At 32.7% G+C, this 23,153-nt stretch overlaps 1 protein-coding gene across 4 annotated transcripts in view; it reads left to right on the forward strand.

The window, feature by feature from the left end:
- The window catches only part of eIF4EHP (eukaryotic translation initiation factor 4E homologous protein), a 57,664-nt gene that overhangs the window by 27,534 nt on the left and 6,977 nt on the right, over window positions 1-23,153 (forward strand). For all 4 annotated transcript variants that reach the window (XM_075382013.1, XM_075382009.1, XM_075382011.1 and 1 more), the window contains exons 3-4: window positions 11,895-12,137; window positions 17,409-17,561. In XM_075382013.1, coding sequence (XP_075238128.1) covers window positions 11,895-12,137; window positions 17,409-17,561 — 396 coding nt within the window. The remainder of the gene's footprint in view (window positions 1-11,894; window positions 12,138-17,408; window positions 17,562-23,153) is intronic.

The raw sequence follows: 23,153 nt of genomic DNA on the forward strand, positions 1-23,153 counted from the left end.
GTTGTCTGAGACGTGTCTGAACGCGAACAAACAACTGACCATTCGGAATTACTTTACGTATAGGACGGATAGGCCAGTACGACCCGGACGCACTGCCAGCGGCGGAACCGCAATTTTAGTCCACAGACGCCATATACACACGCCGGTCGATCTTCACACTAACGTGATGGAGCAGACTTGTGTACATGTGGAGCATCTAGGCACGGTGTATCTGCTTATTTCGGCGTATAATAAACCAAACTCAGCAGTACCTGGCGAAAATTTGGATGGACCCATGATATTCATGGGTGACCTCAACGCTAAGCACGAGTCTTGGAATAGCAGTCTGACAAGGGCAAATGTCAGGTTGATATACGAAAGGGCACAAGCACGCCGGTTAGTCCTCATAGGCCCCGAGGTGCCCACCTTCGTTCATCGAACGGGCAGATCGAGACCTGATGCACTCGACAATGCAATCATGAAGGCGGTAACAACTCCGGTCATGATTGAAACGATGAAGACCTCAGCTCGGACCACTCTCCTGTCTTATTGGAGTTGGGCCAAGCAGCGGACGGCCGAGACCCCCCAACTATACCCCGAAGGTCAGTGAATTAGAAAAGGTTCTATGAAACTCTCCAACGGGATTACAGACCAGCGCATCCTGAACTCCTGACCGCACCGGAGGAAATCGACGACACGGTCGTACGCGTCACACCGTCAATGACCGAGGCTCTGTCAAACAGCTCTACGGAAAAGACCACGAGGCCTATCAGTAATAATCTCCCACCTCACGTCTCTGATGCTATAGCAGAAAAGCGCCGACTGAGGTGGAGATACCGAATTACCCTATCCCCCGATGATAAAAGGGCTTTTTATATTCAAACGGACAAAGTGAAATAACTGCTGGCACAACTTCGATAGGATTCGTGGAATGAATACCTCGCCTCGGTCTCAGACGACCACTCCTCGGTCTCAGACGACCACTCCTCGGTGTTCAGGCTAAACCAAAAACTACGAGAAAGAAAGAAGCCCCGCCACCCGGTTGTGGGGCAACGAGGCCTGGCATATTGGGAGGCGGGCAGGGCAGAGGTTTTCACCGACACCCTCGAGAACCAATTTACTCCAAACCCCCCTTCCAACCCGAAGGACGACCACACAACCTAGGTGGACTCCTTCCTCGTAGATTATTTAGCACAGGTGGAGGACGCTCCACTAGAAATAGACCAAGTCACTGAGGCGGAGGTTTCCGCTGCAATCAAAGCCACAAGGCTCCGGGTGTGGGATCGGTACCCGCGCATTCCGGAATGTTCCACCCGCTCTTATAGCGACCATAACCACAATATTCACGCCAATTTTGTACGGTGGATATTTTCCGAATTGCAGGAAAACTGCACAGCTGGTATGCCTACCTAAACCTGGGAAAAGTCTGCTCGTTCCCCAGAATTACAGGCCGATTTCCTTATTACCAGTGTTGTCAAAGCTATTCGAAAGGATTTTCCTGGAGAGACTTAGGCGATATTTGGGAAAAGGAGTACGGCCTGAGCAATTTGGGTTTAGGGAGGGCCACTCGACGACCCTCCAACTGGTTAAAATAATCTACAATCTTGTCGGAGTCCTAAATAGAAAAGTGGTAAATGCAATCGTTTTTCTAGATGTGGCTAAAGCCTTTGACAAAGTTTGGCTTAGCGGCTTGCTGTATAAACTCGCACATACGACGATTCCCTGTCGCTATGTCAGATTGATACGGTCTTATGTATTAGACCGACAATTTGTTGTACGCGTAGGGGGAAAAATCGCCTCCACCAGAGACGTAGCCGCTGGAGTCCCCCAAGGAGCAGTGCTTTCGTCATTCTTGTTCACGGCCTACGTTAACGATATGCCGCTGTCGGAAGTAGTCAAAACAGCTCTATACGCAGACGACACGGCATATTATTATGCATCCGGAAGTGTAGAATACGCGATCAAGGGACTCCCAACGGCAATTAGATCTAGTAGATCCGTGGCTGGATATGTGGAGAATCAAGCTCAACGGTGAAAAATCGGTGACAATGATGTTCACATACAAGACACGTGCTCCAGCCAGGCAGCTGGAAATCTCAGGAGTGAAAATTCCCTTTGGGAGAACAGTCAAGTACCTGGGAATAGTCCTGGACAAACGGCGTACCTTAGGAGAACATGTTAAATATGTGACCCAAAGGGCAAAGGCCGTCAGGGCCTCACTATACCTAGTACTGAACAGTGCCAGCCGATATCCACTGGCGAGACCAAATTGCTAATTTTTTGGCTATACGTCCTCCCGATTCTAACATATGCTTACCCAGCATGGGGAGCTTTGTTGAAGTACACGCTTCAAAAGAAATTAGAAGCCGTCCAAAACTTAGCGTTGCAGACGATATTTGGAGCACCTTGGTTCGTCAGAAACGTCACTCTGCGCTACGATGCAGGACTACACACCGTATCCGAGGTGGGATGGCGCAGGCACGCAGACTGTTCCCGGCCATCTCCGGGACATCTGCCGAGAGGACAGTACTCCACAGGGTATAAGAAAACGGCCTCATGCCGTATTAAACGAACCACCGTGAAGAGGCGGTACGAGAGTCAGAAAATGACAAACCAGGTTTAGGAGCTTCTATATCGCGTAACATATAAATGGAAACCGCGCGAAAATTCCGACCGCGAAAAAAAGTGACCGTTTTCGCAATTAAATTGATAAAACTATAAAAAGCTAGACAACACCGCTCCAGACCATCCCACGAAGAGACCACAATTTCATTTAGTCAGCATACGCCTCCCTCTGGAGAATGGGCCGCATTTCTCCCTCCAAATAACTAGGGCTTCGGTAGGCGCACTCCTGCTAGCCCATAGGATGGACTGAAAGGGAATCATGCCGGGATTACTAGGCTCAAAAGCTTAGTCTCTCACGGTCAGAACCAGTAAATAAATTTCACGATGGTCCATACGGATAGGAACGCAAATTACCGTCTATAAATGAAACTTAAAATTTATAACTGCCACTGAATAACCGATGAAATTCGCCCGATAATAGAAAGATACAGCAGCAAGGGACATTGTCCAGGCTCTGCGATCTGTAGGGAGAAATATTGAAACTCCCGCCATTCTTGCATTCCTTTCCAAATGCTAGAATAAGGAAAGATATTGAAATGTATTCATATGAAGCATGTTTAATGTTATTTCCTAGACTAATCGCTCAAAATTAGAGAAAGCAATGATATAAAATATGTCTTTAGGACTAGAAAGCAATCTGGCCATCTTCATCCATAATTTAAAAAAAATTGGTATTAAGAATTTCATTATTACAAGTTTTTTTTTATGTAGACATTTCCTTGAATACAAGAGACAAATCGCATTGAAGATTGATTAATATTTTTTACTGTTACCCAAATTAGTGATACTACAAATTCTAATAACACGAAGTGTTATTAGAATTTGAGATCTTTTTTAAGATCTTCATGATAGAGCCATTTATTTGTGACTACTTCGATCAGATCCTGTTCTGGAATTAAAAATTAGTGAAATTTTTAAAAAGTGTTTATTAAATGGAACAATTGAAAACTCTAGAAGAGCTTTCATGTAAAATTTTGATCAATTACTTAAATTAGATCTTAATGAATATTGACCAGATAAAATGTGTAGTTTATGATGCAAATGAAAGATGTAATCAGTGGCTTAATATTTACTTGTCATATCTTAAGGAGGTTATCCCTAAAAGCCTAACAGAAAATCTAAAATAAACAATTGAATAATCAGTTAACAGCAGAGTTAAGAGTGTAAACTTTTTTATCATAATTTTATTTTTCAGAATATCATCAATTTGGGTAATGATCAAAGATGTTGTTCTGATGTTCAATTTTACTTGACATTTTAGATAATAACATTTTAATCGGTTTTTAATCATTTCATTTGTCTCTTACATTCATGGAAAGTCTACATTAAAAAAATTACCCCTAATATTAGTTTTTTTAAAATAAAATAAAGCACTTGCAGACTATTATAAGATGTGCTGTAAATTTCATAGATTTATCAAAACAGCTACATTTTTATATCCTAATAAACTTGTAAATCAATCTTCAAATAAGATTTATTGAAAGAGGTAACGGTAAATCTTAAACCAAGATTTCACTGTAACCATTACAGACATTTTAAGGACTGTAAGAAACAAATTTTTGAAAAGCCACCAAAATGTATCATTCAGCCTCTGCAGAAATCTTTTATGAAGTCTGTGAGGATTTCTGCCTGATGATGGGAATTGTGCTTTTTTAACAGACCCATACAAGTGAAAGTGAGTTTTGTTGTTGAGAGCAGAACAGCATAGGCAGGATTATTTTTTATAGATGACCTTACCACATCCCATTTGGTTCATCTGATGATGTTTATTAAGCTATTGAACACCATATTGTTTTTTTTTAAGGATGAAATTTAAAATCAGCAAACGAAACCCTAACAATATGATCTAACGTACCCTAAGCCTAGGCATGTTATGGGCTGAAAATTTGGAACATTGCAAAATGAACTGTCTTACAACAACAACAACAACATTTTCAGGTCCAAATACTCCATGATCAGGGTGGTTTTTGTCTCCCTGCTGAATCTATAATTGGAAAATGTTTAACCCACAATGGTATGTTTTTCTGTCTCAGACAGCGTCATGGTGATTATGGTTAAAATGTATTTGAAAAGCTCTGCTTAGCGATGGAGGATTCATTATTCAAGATAAATGATTAACATCAAACCATATTACACAAACAAAAAGTAAGCCATGGTACTGAATAGAACAGTAGGATATATATATATATGTGTGTGTGTGTGTGTGTGTGTGTGTGTGTGTGTGTGTGTGTGTGTGTGTCCCTAAAAATATACCAGATGTTATACTTATTTCAGATGACACTGCGGCTCTAATATCTAGAAATAACCCCAAGAAAAAAAAAGTATATATATATATATATATATATATATATATATATATATATATATATATATATGTGTGTGTGTGTGTGTGTAATATATTGTATTTTTTTTTATTTTTATAATGAATAATTAGTTAATGGTAATACTCTGTACCTGAATCAATTTAAATCTACAAGAGATGCTGAATTCTACAAAAAATTTTGAACATCTAATAGAGATGCACAAAAATTAAGCATTCTGATCTAGCAAGAAGTAATTTGATTTATATATCTTAAAATTTTCAATTTCTGGGTTTATATTTCTCGGTTCTTTCCGTGGGACCTCTAGATTGAAAAATTAGTTAAGTACATCATAGTGTATTTCATACCATTGAAGAAGAATTTGATTTCCTAAGTAGTAACTGAAAGTTGTTTGTTATGGATTTAAATACTTTGGGTTAACTATGTTCATTATAGGGCTTTCATGTCCTTCAATAAAGAATAATTACAGTCATAAGAAGCGACATCTAAAGATTCATGCAATCCTCTTTTGTTGAGTTTCAAGAACTTGAAACTTTCACTAGCAAGTTTTTACAAGTATGAACTGTGATCTACTGGTTTTTGTACACTATTCATTTTTGCTAGCACCCTGCTAAATTATTCTTATAATGTATGCCAAAAGATGTACTACTACTACTACCATATCCTAAGCACTGACTAATCTTAACTGTTCTGGTATTAAGAAAATTAAATACCAGTATTACGAACCGGGTAAAAGGTGTTTAACAATATAATACCTTTTACATCAATTTGAGGAAGCGTTTAGGAAACTTGTAAGAGGTTTTTTTCTATTTGCATTCATACTTAATTACAGTTTTCTCATTTCCTCCTGACCTAATTACAATTTTTTCTTTTTTTTTAATTTTTAGCTGTTGTAGTATAGGACATTTTAAACCAAATAGGAGTCAGCACTACCTAACTAAAAAATAAATTTTTTCTCTTTCTTTTCTTAATGACATTCTGTTGGATTATCAGTATTTTTATCATGGTATGAATTAGGAAGGTTCTGCACTGTTATAGTTTATCAAACACTAAAACTTGTTGGGATTGAAAAAATTCTTTAGCTAACCTAAAAATGTTTATACATTAAGTTCTTTCATTTTTGAAACTTTTCCTGCACATTTTTGTGGTTTCACAATAACATTAGTTGAATAAAATGTAATTAATGTTTCTTCAAGTTTAGGAAAGTGTACTGTTTTCCTCTGAAGTAATATTAAATTTTGTTTGTATCAATAAGTTTTTACCTCTCAGTAATGTCCTGTAGAACTTTTGCTGGAGTTGTACAGTTTTTCTGCCGCTGCTCAATTTTCAGCTACTTCTGGTTCTTGAATGAATAATTTTAGGTTTTACATTTCCAGCATAAGAAAAATTTTTTCATAAATGTTTTACAGGGTGAGTAACATAAAACCGAACCCATAACGTAACTGCTGCAGAATCGGTAGGGTTGTGTTGGAATAAAATTTTATGAATGATATGGATAAATTAAATAAGAAAAAACAAAAATGTAATTTAAATGTTGCATTTATTTACCTTATTGTTACAAAGATGTTCAAAATGACCACGCTGGCCATCGATGCACCTTTGTGCTCGAGTGATCATATTGAGAATCGTCTGATGCAAAACGTTGTTGTCAGTTGCATTGATTTCTTGTTGAATGTTCACCTTCAGTTCATCAATATTGTGGAGTGATGCATATTATGTTACATAAATTCTCTCCTTTAAATAGCTCCAAAGGAAAAAATCGCAAGTAGACAACTCTGGGTAACGTGAAGGCCACTGTCCTCTGCTGACAGCTTGTTCATTTGTGAAAGCTACATGAACGTGATTCAGTGAAATGTTTGATGTGTGACACATGCTCCGTTTTGTTGAAAGAAGTTGTATTCTTTTTCATTATAAGTTAATTGCGCATAGAATTCTTAAAAAATTGTGAGGTAACTTGTGTATTGAGAGTCCGGTCAAAAAATATTGGTCCCACTATACGATTACCAGAAACGGCACACCAAACACCAATTTTCTCGTGAAGTGGCCACTTTAATATCTCGTGAGAATTCCTCGCCATCCAATACCTGGTGTTCTGTGAATTAACATGGCCGGTAACTTAAACCATACCTGGTCTGACATAAAATATGGCATCAGGTCTATCAGTCCACCAAAAGTGTTTTCAAGAAGCCAGTGCAAAAATAAAGTCGTTTCAGTTTGTCTATCTCCTTCAGTTTTTGCACAGTTGTAACGTGGTATGTTTTCAATTTAATTCATGAAGAATTGTACAACAAGAATGTGTATTTAACACCACATTGTTGGAATAACTTGCTTAGTGATTTTTTGGACTGGCAGTAATTTTTCCAATATCAGCAATGGCCTGTGAAGTCCCAATGGTAGGTTGCCTATTTCGTTTAAAACCGAACCTGTTGTACGTCATTTTTTAACTAAATCGTATATGTTACTCTTTGCTGGGATACAGGCATTTGGAAATTTTTTCTACAAATACTTAACCCGATTCTTCAAACGGTCCAGAATGAATATTGGCCTCAACTATAGCTACCCTCTTCTGGATTGAATAAGGCATTTTACACAAAGACAACTGCATTCATAATACTGCATTGCAGCAAAACGTATCCTGCACTGACACGTAACCACCTGACAAACTGTAGCAACAATCAGTAGTAACATATACATCCACTAGTCTCACTAGTTTTGTGGGTCTTTAATAAATAGTGTTGGTTAGCGGTTTCATTATGGGCTTGGTTTTATGTTGCTCATCCTGTGCTTTTTCAAGCAAAAGTAGAATGAATGTAAAACATATCTGAACACAGTAGACAGGAACATTAGACATAAAATAGGTGATTTTTCAGAAAAATTTGTACTACACTGTAATTTAGCATGATGATGTTACCGATGAAAACAAAAATTAGTAACAAAAAATTAACATGGGAAAAGTGGGTAAAATTGAAAAAATGACCTGAATGACCTGTGAAAAACATGTATTACTCGGCCGGAGATCACTTAAAAACAAGTTTTAGGTAATCGCTTAAACTATAAACTAAGACATTCCAGATAATAATTCCATAATTAGGTCATGTGCAATACACAATAAAGCACAAAAAAGTAACCTGACATAGCTTTTTTATTTTTTTTCTCAAAACACTTAAGATTTTGAGAAAAAATTGCCCCAATGTTGTCCAAAAAGACCCCTGAGCTGGGTGGTGTACATTAATTTGTTATTGAAGTGTCAACAACTTTTGAGCATAAAAAGATTTCTGGATCTACTTGGGCTAAATTGAAAAAGAGACAAATTGTGACTTTTTCATATAAAAACATTATTTTTCAGCCCATTTTTCTATTTTCTTTTAACATTTATTCAGTTTGCAATATTCTAAAACACAATATTTAGGTGAGAGATGCATGAATTCAAAGAAAACCAATTGCATCTGAAAGAACTGGATTTTACTTTTAATTTAAGCTTAAAAAAATTTTAATTGGTTTAGTAGTTCGAGATATTTGCAGTTATATTCTTTTTATTACAATACTCATATTTCTGAAGCTAAATAACATTAAGGGCTGAAATTTGGAGATTGATTAAGTAATGTTTAAACATTGATTTGATGTGTATTTCAAATTGTTTAATGCAAAATTGTCCAAGAACAGTGATGACAAAACAGTGAACCAACCGACTGTGTGATCAAGTAGTGTAGCACAGCGTTGTTTGCTTCACGGCTCTCGAGCGCTCCCAAATAAGTGATAATGGAGCTTCAAACTGTTGCAGAGATTGTTGATACCTCTGGTTCTAATCATTGAAAATTGGTGATTCTTTTTTTAAAATGAGGTAGTGCGTTGAGCTAAGTAGGAAAAAGCATCATAAAAATACATAAATTACAACATTTTCTTCAAGAAATAAGTCATTTTTTAAGTATGCACTCCTAATATTTGCAATCATCATGTTATACACCGGCTGTAAACTGTACTGTTGTGTTTATTATTCTTAATATTTACATTTAGACCGATTAATAGATATGTCTGAACGTGTATACCATTAAATTGCAGCATGTATTACACTTACTCTTTGTTTTTTATGATGTAATCCATTGTTACTAATAATGTAATTTTTATATGAGATTAAAAAAAAAATGATTTTAAAGAATGTCACACTGGATGGAAGCAGTATAAAATGAAAATATTGTTACTGCTGATTGAAGATTTTTTAATATTTTATTACATTTTCTATAAATATTACATTTATAGAAATTTAAATGTATTAAAGGCACTGTTTTTTCCTCAGATTTGTCTCTATATTCTGTCACTTTTACTGACTCTTCTTCGTTTTTCATCTTCTTTTTCGCTCACCAAATCATCATCATCATGTCTCAGTAATTTTTACAATCTTGACCATGGCATTCAGAACAAAGATCTGTACAAAGCAGCCCGTGCTTCTGGCAGTTAACGCTTGTGAGTGCACAAGCAACTGCTACAAGGCCTTAAATAGTACAGCTACTGAGAAGTACACCAGGCATTGGCGTTACCAGTAGTCAATAACGAACTAAAAGTAGGGGTGGAGAATGTAGTTGCTATCAAACCATTCCTCATATTTCAAAGGATAATTTTGAAAATTGAAATGAAAGAGGATGTGAAAGAATACTTAACGTATGAACTCGTGCTATGAAGCTAGTGCAAACTTGAACATACAGTCAGTTTGCTGTTTTGTCATTGCTGTTTCTTGGACAATTTGAAATGTACATTAAATCAAACTTACTAAACTTGTACATTAAACATTACTTAATCACCCCTCCAAATTTCAGCCCATAATGTTAATTAGCTTCGGAGATATGAGTTTTGCTATAATGCACATTAATGCAATTATTTGGGAAATTATTAAACCTATTAAAATCTTTTTTAGCTTAAATTTAAGGTAAAAAAAAAATCACTTCTTTCAGAAGCAATTTGTTTTATTTGAATACATACATTTTTGTATGAGTGTTCAATCTTTTAGTCATTTTACATATTATCACGATTCCACTCTGTGAAAAAGAGGAACACCTGTTTGAAAAGCCTACCTTAAAAACTATTTTTTATTCAAAGTTTAAAACTCTTCTTTTAATTTTCTTTTGTTTTTTTAGTTAGAATCATAGTTTAGTGCTGTTCATATTTAATTAAAACATTATTTGAATGTATTGAAAACATTAAATCATTTAAATTGGGACAGATAGACTAATAAACCATTAGATTCATTATAAATAAGGTAGTAACTCATCATTACTACCATTTCCATTATAAATAAGATTCATTTTATTTTAATTTGTTTTGTCGATCTGTTGATCAATTGATATATTGTAACATGTTTTTTTTTTTAAAATACAAAATTGGAAACTGAAAAAAATTAATTTTGTTGATTTTTGAGGTTGATCCATGATTGAAATAATTATTATTTGCATTTAAAACACTAATCATCATTTAAGGCACCGATTCTGGTATTGTATTGAATAGAATTTTATACTTGTTCACAAAAAAAAAATTCATATAACTTTATGTAAAGACATTCAAAAATATTACCTTTTTTTTTAATTTGAATAGACTACAAAAAAACTTTAAAAAATAATTGCATCAAAAAGGAAAAGTAATTTTTCCGCTACACTCTCAATATAGTCTTTGAAATTTGTTTTTTTGAAGTATGTGCCTAATTTAAACATATTTTATAATCCATATCTTGTGTTCTGGTAATTTTATAATAAATTTTCTGTTAATTGATTATGAGATATAAATTATATTTGCTTAGTTTTATTTTTTATTACAAACAAACTTTAACATTGTTGGAAGTTCAATTTAAAAAAAAAATCTTTATTTTACTCTTATTAGTTTTGTAACTTCATTAAAGTTTAATGCAGGCAGGCCTACAACAGACTGAGGTATGTTTGTTTATTAAACAGACTGAGTGTGATGACAGACTGGTATTCAAATGGCTCATTCTTGGTCTCGACATCAGTTAGAAGTTGGCGAACTGCCTGTGCATATATTCAATTTGAGGATGAAATGACTGGACCAAGATTAAAAGACAGTGATGGTTTAGTTTCAATATCATCAGTACGTTCAACATTTCAAGCTATAAAAGGCTTCAGTATCTTGAATGAAGAATGCTACGGTTAATTTTAATCTGGGCTGTTACTTTACACAATCTTCAAGGCATCATTTTTAATAAGGCTGTAATTGATCTTGGAAAGAAAACTTCTGCCAAAGGACAAGTTTTATGTCACTCTTAGTAAAATCAATACATTAGACGGTTTAGCTCTGAGTGATTTAGAACCAAATAAATTACTCATTGAACCGCACATTGAAAAAGCGTTAAGATACAGAGATTAAGATAATTGTAGATTTTTCTTCTTTTTTTTTTTTTAAATTACAAGAATTGTAAATATTGTTGTAAGTAAATAATTCCTGATATATAATAAAAAACTAACACAATGAATTGATTTTTCTAATTATTATTATTATTATTTTTAACCACCTATATCTACAAGCTTGAATTTTGAATGACTTCAGTATTAGAAAAATACTCATGTAAACCAAATTTGGATGGAACTGATTAGAGATCATCTCTCTTCAAATGAGACATAATAAAATCCATCCAGCCTTTCAAAAATAATCTATGTTCACATATAAAAGAAACAACATTCATAAAATTGAGAACCTCCTCCTTTTTTGAAATCTGTTGAAAATATCTGGTCAGTAGAATATAGATCTGCACCAAATGTTCATCACAGCTTAATGTGTATTTAATTACAGACCTGATTGGCACACCATTCTAACTAAAAAATTGGTTCCTCAGGATAATTTCAGATCTATTAATTTTTTATACTTTCAGATCTGATTAAAAAAAATCTGCAAGTGTTCTTTTGCTGTTAAAAAGTTATTTATTTTTTAAAATCATGTTTATATTAACTAGTATTTTTTTTCTCCTATCAGATGCCTTTGGTGATACCACCTAATGATCATAAATTGCAGTATTCATACTGGTTGTGGTTCAGTAGACGATCACCTGGAAAACAGACTTCTGTGCAGAGTTTTGACCAAAACTTAAAGTTAATTGGAAAATTTGGTTCTGTTGAACAGTTCTGGGCAGTTTACAGTCACTTAGTTCGACCATCTGAACTTCAAAGCCACAGCGACTTTCATCTTTTCAAAGTTGGCATTAAGCCTATGTGGGAGGTATGTTAATATATAGTGTAGTTAAGTTGGAAGTAGTGGTGTCCCATAAAAAAATTCACTTAGAGAGTTTGGACCTTTGTGTTAACATCCCCAACATGGAATATTTTGCTTTTTTTCATTTTTGAATGAGTTGGTTTACCAACTGACCATTTACTGTAAAACTTGTTTCCCGTGCAAGTTCAGTGAAATGCTAATTGTAACCTGTATAGATCTGCTTACCAATTATAATACCATTAAAACTTTTGAGATTATTCTGGACATTTTTTTAATACATTTAACAAATTACTCTTACTTCTCTTGCTATGTTTATTACTAAAGAAAAACTGCAAATCATATCAATTAGTAACGCATAACTCCTAGATATATTTTTGGTTAAGGAAGTATAAAATTAGTTCTCAAAATTTATAAACTAACATTTTCTTGAGACCCAGTCGTATTTGTTTCATGATAATGATAAAAAATATTTAACATTAAGACGTGCTGTTGTAATATGTTTTCTAAATAAAAGTCTTCTAGCAAATGATCAATACAAAGTTTGTTTTCAAATTATTTAAGATTGAATACATCGCAGTCAATAGTAGCAGTATGGATGTGTAAGTTTTTTCCAACAAAAAATAAGTAAAAATTGAAAGATAAGTACTGTATAGGCCTACCTTATTGAAAGCATACCTTAAATCATTAACAAAGATGTTTGTGTTTATTATCATGATCAAGCTACTACATGTCACATAATGAAAAAGTTAATGGTTACCAAGCCTAAGGAACTGTACATGAAATCCAACATTTTACATAAATAAATTATCTCTTACACAAATACATATGTAAAATCATTAATAAATTGTTAAACTGTTCATTGCTTTTAATAATCAGTATCTCTATTGAGAGGTGGATAAAAATAAAAACTTACAATATATTATTAGGATATAGTTATCTGTGAAGATTTTTGACCTTCCTCATTTCTGTGTCCTTTTTTATTTTACAACTTTGCCTCTAAAGATTTGTCATTAAAACGGTAGAAGCTGGTCAGAACCTACTAAGAATGAAATGTAATATATATTATTTTAGATTATAAAAATGTACTTATAAACAACAAATTTTGGTTATGTCTGATTAAAAAGTTGTAAAAAAAACTGTTGTATACTTCAAAAAATAATTATATAAGACATGAGTTGAGGCTTCTATCTGGATCATGTCAATATTTATTAATTTTTTTGTAAGTTTTTTTTTTTTAATTTTAAAAATAACAAGACCCATGTATAAGTAGTTCCATAACTATCCAATATTAAGAAAAATGATGAAAAACCAATATGATGAAAAATAAATGAAAAAAATTTTTTATGTAGACTACCAAATTTTTGAAAAAATTCTCTGTAGAACTTATCTTAAAGAAACTTTATATGAAATTATGAGAGGAAATTCTTCCACAAAATAAGAGAGATAAATCAAAATCAGTGTGTTTGTAAATCAGTGTGAATATGGTAAAAGAAAAAAAGAGTTAACATGTGTGTGTTTGAATTAAGAATGTTTTGAGAAGATCTGAGGGTCTGGGATTGGGTAGAGTAAAACTGAGAAAGAGAGCAGATAGAAAGTGACCTTGTTAAGAGTGAACGTTGTGCAGATGAGAGAAAAGTCCGAGAAGCAGGATTGAAGAGTGCACTGAACCAGATCAGATGAGCACCCAAAAGAGACATCACAAACTCCAGTGATCAACACCAAGGACTGCATGTGAGGAAGATTCAAGCATTTAGCGAGCTGTTGAGAAATTAGAGCAAGTTCTGAACCGGAGTCCTTCTTACCTGGTGATGCAAGCTGTCAGCAGTGATAAGTATGTGGCCATGGGTGGAGCATCGAGCATCCTGGTGATTTGAATGGAGATAAGCAGGCGTGGGTTGTCATAGCGAGCAGAGACTAATCCCCAGACAATATTAAATAAGTCATTTGTGATCGGGAGATGGTTGATCAATTGAGTTGCCTTGCCCTTGAGGCTGATCCTTAGATACTGCATTTTTACAACTCTGGGCAGTTCCGTGTTGTAGGCCACTAATGAATTAAAAAGGTCCCAGAAAGAGAGCCATCCTGAGAACTCCTCTGAGAACTGAGGCAGAGCAATGTGAACTGAGCAGTGGTGGTGTTATCCTGCTGAAACGAATGTGAGAGGTCAACATTCTCACCCTTTTTTGTGATAGCTTGAATGAGTGAGGCCAGAGCAAATGAATAATTAAGCATTCAGGTCTTGTAGACCTTGTCCTTGACATAAGCATCCTTGGTGATAGCTGGATTGATTGAACGGAGCAATTTCTCATGGAGGTCATCAAATCAAGACCACGTGGATTCCGCAGATCTAATTTGGATTGGTACTCCAAGCTTCCATGGTGAGAAAGATGACTGACTTGGTTTCATTGGCCACGGACTCAGTAAATGATGCCCAACTCCGTTGAAACAAAACCCGACCAGCGAACAACATAGCAAGTACGTTAGCGATGATGCAAATACACAAACGTTCAGGTAACTGTGTTCTATTTCCAATTTCACAATAACTCTCCACAAAATTCACCAGCCAGATCTGGACCAGAGGACCAAAATGTTTTGAGAAGATGTGAGGGTCTGGGACTGGATAGCAATTACAAAGGAAAAAATAATAAAACACATCATTCAACTGGCGATCCAAAGTTGTATACATTTTATTAACACCACACAGTTTTACATTCAAATAAACAATATTAATAAACAATTCAAAATTACAATCCAATTTAGATTCATGTTATTGTAGTTTTTAATCGTTAAAAATAATATTAAAGAAAGGCCGTTAATAGTCAGTGACAAAAAGAGATAGTCCACAAAAAAATTTAAACAAAAATCCACCATAAACAATTTAACATCATTATAGCTGAGAACTATTTGCGATAAGCAATATAAGAGCCACATCTGAAAGGTAAAAATATGTTCTTTGTAAAGCAATCCATGTAACAGTGGCTATACAATAAATAAATATTAACAGTTTCAATTCAGATTTTACATTTTTCTAAAACAAAAAACATCAGCTGATAACAGTCACTAAACAAAGATTTTAGTAGGCCTAGATTTTCAAACCAAAAACTGAACAGAGAACCTCTTATCTCGATGAATTGTAGCTGTAGATGTTACATCTTCATAAAGATCATAAAAAATTTTAATATATAATAATTCATGATTCACCGAACACATCATAAACAAAGCTGTAAAACTTGAAATAATCTTGTTTTTGATTTCACAAGTTATGATCAGGTAAAGTAGTAAGGTCTTTGGAATAAGATCTCTAAAAACAGAATTGTTTTAAAAAATGTTATAAATAATTATCTATAAACTGTGTGAAAAACTGCAACTGTAAAACTGAACTGACTAAATTTTGATGCACATTTTATGAAAATTTAAGTCTTTTTCCTGAAATGCATATCCTCAAACTTGATCACACACATTATGTAATCAGATAGTAGTAGATCTTTTATCTTCAGTAAATGCTTCACTTCCTTGTTCAATTGCCTGCTTGCATAAGATTATAACTTATTGTTGGAGAGTAGAATTTGTCTCAAAAGAATTAAGAAGAATCAATTTTTAAGATTTAATCTTATCTGAATCATACTAGAACTGAAATTGCTGTGAGTAAAGCTTGTAAATTTTTAGATAAGAGAAATTCCATGTAGTAAACTCGAGGAAGTTGAAGAAAGTTAGCTGAATTTAAGATCTGTTGTTAGTAAAGTATCTATAGAAACACACAGTTTTTAACACACATGATGGATTTTGAAATGATGGAATTATGAAGGTAATATTACAATAAAAATCAGCAGATTCTAAGTGGACCAATAAACTGTCATATTGGAGGTAAGAAGGTATAGTATCAAAATGAGGGTGCATGAAGAGACTGTTTCAACTAATATAGAAAGTTAAAAGAAGCTACTGTTGAGTACAAATCACAACATCAGTGTATGACTTTCAACTTCAATGTATGAAATAGTCATTTGCATAATTGTGATGCTGCTTGAATGATGACTGGTACGATTTCTGGAGAAGTGAGCAGAATAGAAAATGCCAGTTCAGTTGTTTATTTTTTTAAAATGAGAAGTGTGCTTAAACTGTGAAGTTATAATTTAAGCTATTGTCTAGGAATGTTTCATTCATATGATTTTATGGTGTTTAGTGTTAGACCTTAATATAAGTACCATTGAAATGGATGTTTTGCTCAGTTTATCCTGAACATTTTTGTAAACATTTACCACAAATTACATGCATATATAATTTCATATTATATACATTACACACTGCACATATTGTACTCTGTAATTATATCTGCTGAACTGGGTGATAGCAGTTCTTATGTATTGTTCAGGAGAGAATTTTATCAAAAATTGTATGATAATTGTCCAAATATTATTTCCTTAAATTCTTCTCAATTAAATATTTAACATACATCCCAACAAGTAAATCACAGATGCAGATCAAAACTAGGATGGAGTCCTCATTCCCCTTTTAAATTAAGAAAAAAACTTTCTTCATAAGTTGTTTCAAATTAATTTTTTTTTAACAAATTTTTTTTTTCTGCATAATAAGCATGCAGATTAAAAAATGTTCATGAGAAATGATGCTGTAAAATATGACATTCATTATATATTTAATCCTTACTACTCTCCTACTGTTAGATTTATATGATAAATATACGCCTAACACCTACCTTAAAGTTAAACAATTATAGAATATTCAGCAAAGTGGTTATTAAATTTTAATCAGACTCTGGTAACAATATTTTTAAAAACAGAAAAGCTGCACTACCCTGTCTCCCTTGATTATGATATTTATTACATGAAAGAAAACCCTTTCAGAACTAAAAAGAAAAACTTTACTTAAAAATTAATTCAAATGTCATTTCCTTTCATTTTTGTCCTTGTGAAATCTTTTACCAAAATTCACCCCCCCGTTTGAAAATCACATAAAGAAGGATCTACTATTCTATATTTCATAAAACTTACTGTGCACTACCTACAGTTGTTTTCAATGCTTGAAATTTTTTTTCCATAATGATTAAGGGAAAGTGTGGTCATTTCAGATACAAATGGATTTATTAGCACAGATTGATAGATTAATATACAATGATTAAGGAAACAAGGCTGATTGTATTTAGTTATCAGTTATGCTGTAAAATTTAAAACAAATGAATGTGGAAGTATACAGAGGTACAGCTATAATACAGATCACCTTGTTGGTACAAAAGTATATCTTTCCATACGATTTTTTTTTCAGGATGAAGCCAATAAAAGGGGTGGAAAGTGGATTGTAAGGTTAAGAAAAGGCATAGCATCTCGTTGTTGGGAAAATCTTGTTTTGGCAATGCTTGGTGAACAGTTTATGGTTGGGCAAGAAATATGTGGTGCAGTGGTCTCAATTAGATTTCAGGTAATATGTTTACTTGGATACTACATAGTGGAATATTAGGTTATGACTTCAGGAAATTATGACAAGAATAATGTTTATTTATAATGTTTAATCTCCTTTATTTATGTGGCTTTTTTTTATTATAAATTTTTTTTAAAATTTAAACATAAATGTATAGAATTAAAACATTAACACAGTTTGTATACAATTAAAATAAACTGGAAATTTATCCATCCACTCAAAATGTATAAGACCTGGTTTTAAAAAAAAATTATTTAAATTTTCAAAAGGCTACATCATCTTTCTGGAATGTTATAAAGGAAATTACATTTGAATTAAAAATAAAAAACGCATAAAAAATTACGTATTTTCACAACTTTATATTGATTAAGTATATAAAGTAACTTCTAAAAGTTCCTGGGAAACATATTTTACAAAAACTGTGTTCTTTAATAATTTTTACATTGCACTTAAAATATTATGTCTGTTTGTTTTTAAAATAATCAAATGTTTTTCCTTGTGCTTATAAAAATATTTTGAAATGTGTGTTTAACATCACTGTGCAGAGTAGAAACTAAGGATTAATCTCCCACCTCCTGCGTATTCCTATGATAATTAGTTTTTGCATAGTGATCATTTGAAGTAGGAGTTGTTTGGTGTCTTAGGCAATTTTGCAGCGAGTCTCTTACATGATCAAAGAGTTGCACTGATAGTAAACTACCACAAAGTGATGATGATAAAATCATCAGACATCTCAATGAAAATACGAAGAAGAGGATACCTGAACTTTGGCATGACAACTGGTGGTTTCTTCAGCCTGACATGTGCTAGCTTAAATGTTGCTGCTAACTTGTTAATTTTATCCAAAAAAATTCATCTAGTGTCATTGTTTATCCACTGTACACAACCAACCGAGTCTTGCTGACTTATTTCCAAAATTAAAATTGCTTTAGAAGGCTAGAGATTTGAAACAGTATAGTACATAAAAGAAAATTTGTACAATACCCTTAAAGCTATTACAAAAATATGTTCCAGAGCTACTTCTCAGAGGGATATGATATTGGTAAAAATATATATAATGGAAAGGAGATTAAAATTGTATAATTATGTTAATATATATATAATATATGTTTTTTAAAGTTAATTTTTTGAACAGATTCAAAATAATTTTCTTCAGCAAATAAGCTACATAATTATAATCGGATAAGCTACATGCTTATTAGATTTTTTGGAAACATTTTTGAAACCAATTGTTGTTGAATATCTTCACCAGCTTCATTATTTATTTTACAAAAACTATATTATGTTTTACATTATTTTTTCTTGAAAGCAGTTTTGTTTGGTAGCATCACACTTTTCTAGTGTTCATAAAATGTTTGGAAATAGTCATGGAAAACATTTTTGAAACCTACATAATTCTTTATATTGTATTGTTGATGATACTGTTTTCTTTTAAAGGTCTTTTCAGTTATAAGCAAGGAAACTAGTAAAATCAGCTTAGTCACTGGCCAGGAGGGTTATTATAAGTGTTTTTGAGACGTTATATTATAAGATCTGTTCCAGAAGTGTCCATTCATAGGTGGTGAAAAAAAAAATAGCTTACCTGATGCCTTAAAAAATTCTAGTCTCCTTCAAAGAACCCCTTGTCACTACACATTAGCCCAGTGGTCCTTCCATTGATGGAAACATTTTTCAGTCCTCTTTTGGAATGGCCACTAGTTTTGCTGCTGCATTCATGATTATCTCCTTCTCCCAGCTGTCAAATCAGATTACTGGCCTTCAGTTCAGGGAGCAACTAGAAATCACAAGAAACCATGTCTGGTGAGTAACAAACCTGGGAAACCTGAAGAATTTGTGCTTGAACAAGAAACCCTGGATTATGTCAAGGGGATGTATTGTGATGCAATTACCATGCAAGGAACTTCCTAATCATCATAGATCATTTTGTTTGTACATTATAATGCAAAACAATAAATTATTGACAAACTTCAAGAAAACAACATTAAAAAAATTGAAATTCTAATTGGACTAAAATCAATAGTGCTTACAGAGATAGGCAACCCCTCAAGAAAAAATTAGTAGTAACTTTTTCTTGATGTGAACCATACTTTATTTAACTTGTATTGTGTTTCCTTATGCCTAGAATTTATTTTATTAATAGGAAAGTCTATCATAAATTATACACATCTTCTCCAGGACTTAGGCTTCAAATTAAAGTTAATTGAAATAATCTTTCATTGTAACAACTATGCATAATCAAACATTTTTTTTTTAAATTTTACAGATTATTATATAGGTAGATGAAGAAAAATAAAAAAAAGCTTTTCAAAGAAGTGAAATCTAAAAGTATTACTATCAAAGACAAAGATGAAAATAACTGTTAGAAAAGTAAAGAAAGAGCTGTTAGGTGGGAACAATAGGTGAAGGATTATTCAGAGGGAAAATTACTTGATGTATTAAAAGAAAACAAAATCTATATTTTAAGTGAAGAAGTACTCTATATTAAGATTAGAATGTGATAGAGCTTTAAATTACATTTTTTAAATATGAATAAGACAGAAGGGCTCTATAATATGAAATAATCAGAATCTCTGCCTGCCTAGGTAAACTAGAATTGAATGAACTGAACAATATAGTATGCAAAATATGTACAACTGAAGTTTGTCGTTAGATTTCAATAGGTAGATCAGATCTACAATGACTGACTTAGGGGCTTTTTGTTTCTAATTAACAGAGAAACTGGGTCAGCCTTCTCTAGTTTCATGTGTGTCATAAAAATATATAAATATTGTATTACATAAATAATAATAATTAAAATTTTTTTTTTATCTAAATTTCTTCATTCTAAAGCTGATTGTAATATGTTGCTTATATTGTCTACACTGTACAAGTTTTAATGGCATGAACACTAATGTAACATAGTAGTTCACCCTAGCAGCTTTGCCTGTGCTATATGGTTTCTTGCGTTTCCCATAGCGGTCAATTCTTTTATTTTATGTTCTCTTTAATCAATAACTGGAGGTAGGTGCAGCCAGTTACACATACAGTTATAGTGGCAGTGGTTGTGTTGGTTGAGCCACAGCACCATACACCTTTGCACTCTTAAAAAATCTGAACAAAAAAACCCTAAAATGGTTTTTAAATATTTATTTGAAGAGTATTTGCAACCCAAAATCTACTGAATATCTCGTTTACTATAGTTTTGATTGAGAAAATTTACAATCATTGTTCATTTTTTTTATCTTTCTTCATCCCATTTCAAGGTAGAATTTCAAACATCTAGAAATTAGTTTATTGACATGAAAATTATACTCGCCATAAATCAGATTGATTTCTTCATTTGTTACTGAGAAATTAAAAAAATAACGGTTTTAAAAAAATTCAAAATCTCTTTTAACCCTTGAAACTTTAGCTGTTTTTAGATATGCATATCAAAGTTCAAACCCAGCTTACACAGTGGTAGGCACTCACAGTTCACAAGTCATTGAAGTTTCTGCTTCAACTAGGAAATCCCCACTACTGCATACATGCGAGATGAAATATATCTAAAAACCGTATCAGTTATCCCAAGAAACATGGGTAAAAATTTCATTGTAATTGGTTAGTTTTTTGTTTATCTCGAACAAACAAAACCCTCTTCCTCTTTATATAATAGTATAGCGGTATTGAATGCCAATTTTTCACATGTTTAACTATCCAGTCTGATTATGTCCAAACTAGGTAATTTTAAAAAACTAAAAATACTTCATCAGGAAATGCATTTTATTGTTATTTGTTCCAAGTTTTCCAGGAACACAATGAAAGAAGCATCAAACAAAGAGGTGGATTTGGCTCTTTTCTGATGATTTATTCAAAAGAAATCATTGGGTCAGCTAATTTCTGAACCAATTCTAGCAGAGAAATAAATTATTTTTAATATTAAACTAATTGGAGATGAAAATTGTAAAGCAAATATGAGGTGGCTTTAAAACTTTAAACAGGATCATGGAATTTAGCAACTTGAAATTCCAAGAGAAAGATTATCAGCAAACTTCTCAGCAGCAAATGGATTTATTCAGCAGTTTGATCATTTTTTTTGAAAGATTATGATAAACACTTTATTACGTTGTTAAAATGGGCATTGAATGTAAAATTTTTGATAAAAAACCTTTTGTTTCCCCATAAAGAAGAATCAGCTCAAGGCTGCTAAATGTCTAAAGAATCTGTGATTATTAATTGCTAGTAATGCAACTGGAGATCACTGGTTAAATCCTATGATGATCGGCAAATCAAAAAGACCCACATGCTTTTAAAGGTGTTTGAAATCTTCAGTTATATACAAAAACTAAAAGAAAACGTGAATGACATACTACAATTTTCAGATTGGTACGAAAATTGTTTTATACTGGAGGTTAAAAATACCAGCAAATTATAGGTGAAAATAGGAACTTTCTATTGATATTAGAAATAGACCTTCAGCAGGCTGCTTGAGAGCAAAAAGTTCAAAGTTATGTTACATCCTTTTTACAATGACCAGTGGATCAAAGGGTTATTGTTTTTTTGAAATGCCTTTACTGCAGAGAATTATGAAAAAAATTCTTTTGGCTGGTAATGATGATGTAACTTGCATGATTAAGGTGATCAAAGACATTAATTTGAAAGACTGCTGTTATATGGTGGCTGATTCATGGAATTATGTTAAATGCATGGCATTGACAAGAGCAAGGAACAAAATTTTAAATAAACAATGCGCAGAGAGACTAATTAAATGCATTGTGAAGATTTTGAAAATATAAGGAAATTTGCAGAAGAGATACAAGGCTGTACAGACTACGACATCACTTTGTGTTAATGAATGGATAATCAGTGAAGACAATGATCCAGAGTACCAAATTTTGAGCGACAACAAGGTCACAGAGGTCTTATGAGAAGATGACCAGCTAATAGTTAAAGAAAAAGGCTTTTTCATTGCATGAAAAAGCTACTCTTTCTTATTTACAAGTTCTCTTTTTCAATGTGTTCAAACCTTTTAGTATTTCTTACTCATTTTTAGTTAACAAAAACAGCATTATTATCACATATCTTGACATTTTATTTTTTCTCGTTCGGTTATTACTCTGCTCTTAGATTCTTTTTTCAAATTTTTAATGTCTACAATATACAAGTTAAAAAGAAAATCAGAAAGAGTAGATTATACATAGCATCCTTTCTTTTCCATTTTTCACATGTTAACAATGTGTCTCATATTATAATTCCCTCTTATAAGATTTGAGCTTATATAGTGAATTATTCATTAACAAAATAAAAAGTTATTGTAAGTAGCAAAATTTAAGTTATTTTATATCAAATAGTATTCATTTACTAAGTGATCAAAGATTACTTTTTACAATGAAAAAAAATATACTTATATGTACCTAGAAAAATAAAGCTGTATGATGCATTAAATAAATTAGTGTAAAAACAAATATGTATTTTCATAAAATAAAATAAAAAAGTTGTTGTCTTTAAGTAGACCATATTTTCCATGTCAGTTATTATTTAATTTATTTTAAAAAATTAAATTGATGATTTTAATTTAATTTTTTAATTATATTTTATTCTTGCTGAAAAATTATGCAATTTGATGCTGATATG

The sequence above is a fragment of the Lycorma delicatula genome, chromosome 1 (assembly GCF_047948215.1).
Source record: "Lycorma delicatula isolate Av1 chromosome 1, ASM4794821v1, whole genome shotgun sequence".
NCBI classification, from domain to species: Eukaryota; Metazoa; Arthropoda; class Insecta; order Hemiptera; family Fulgoridae; genus Lycorma; species Lycorma delicatula.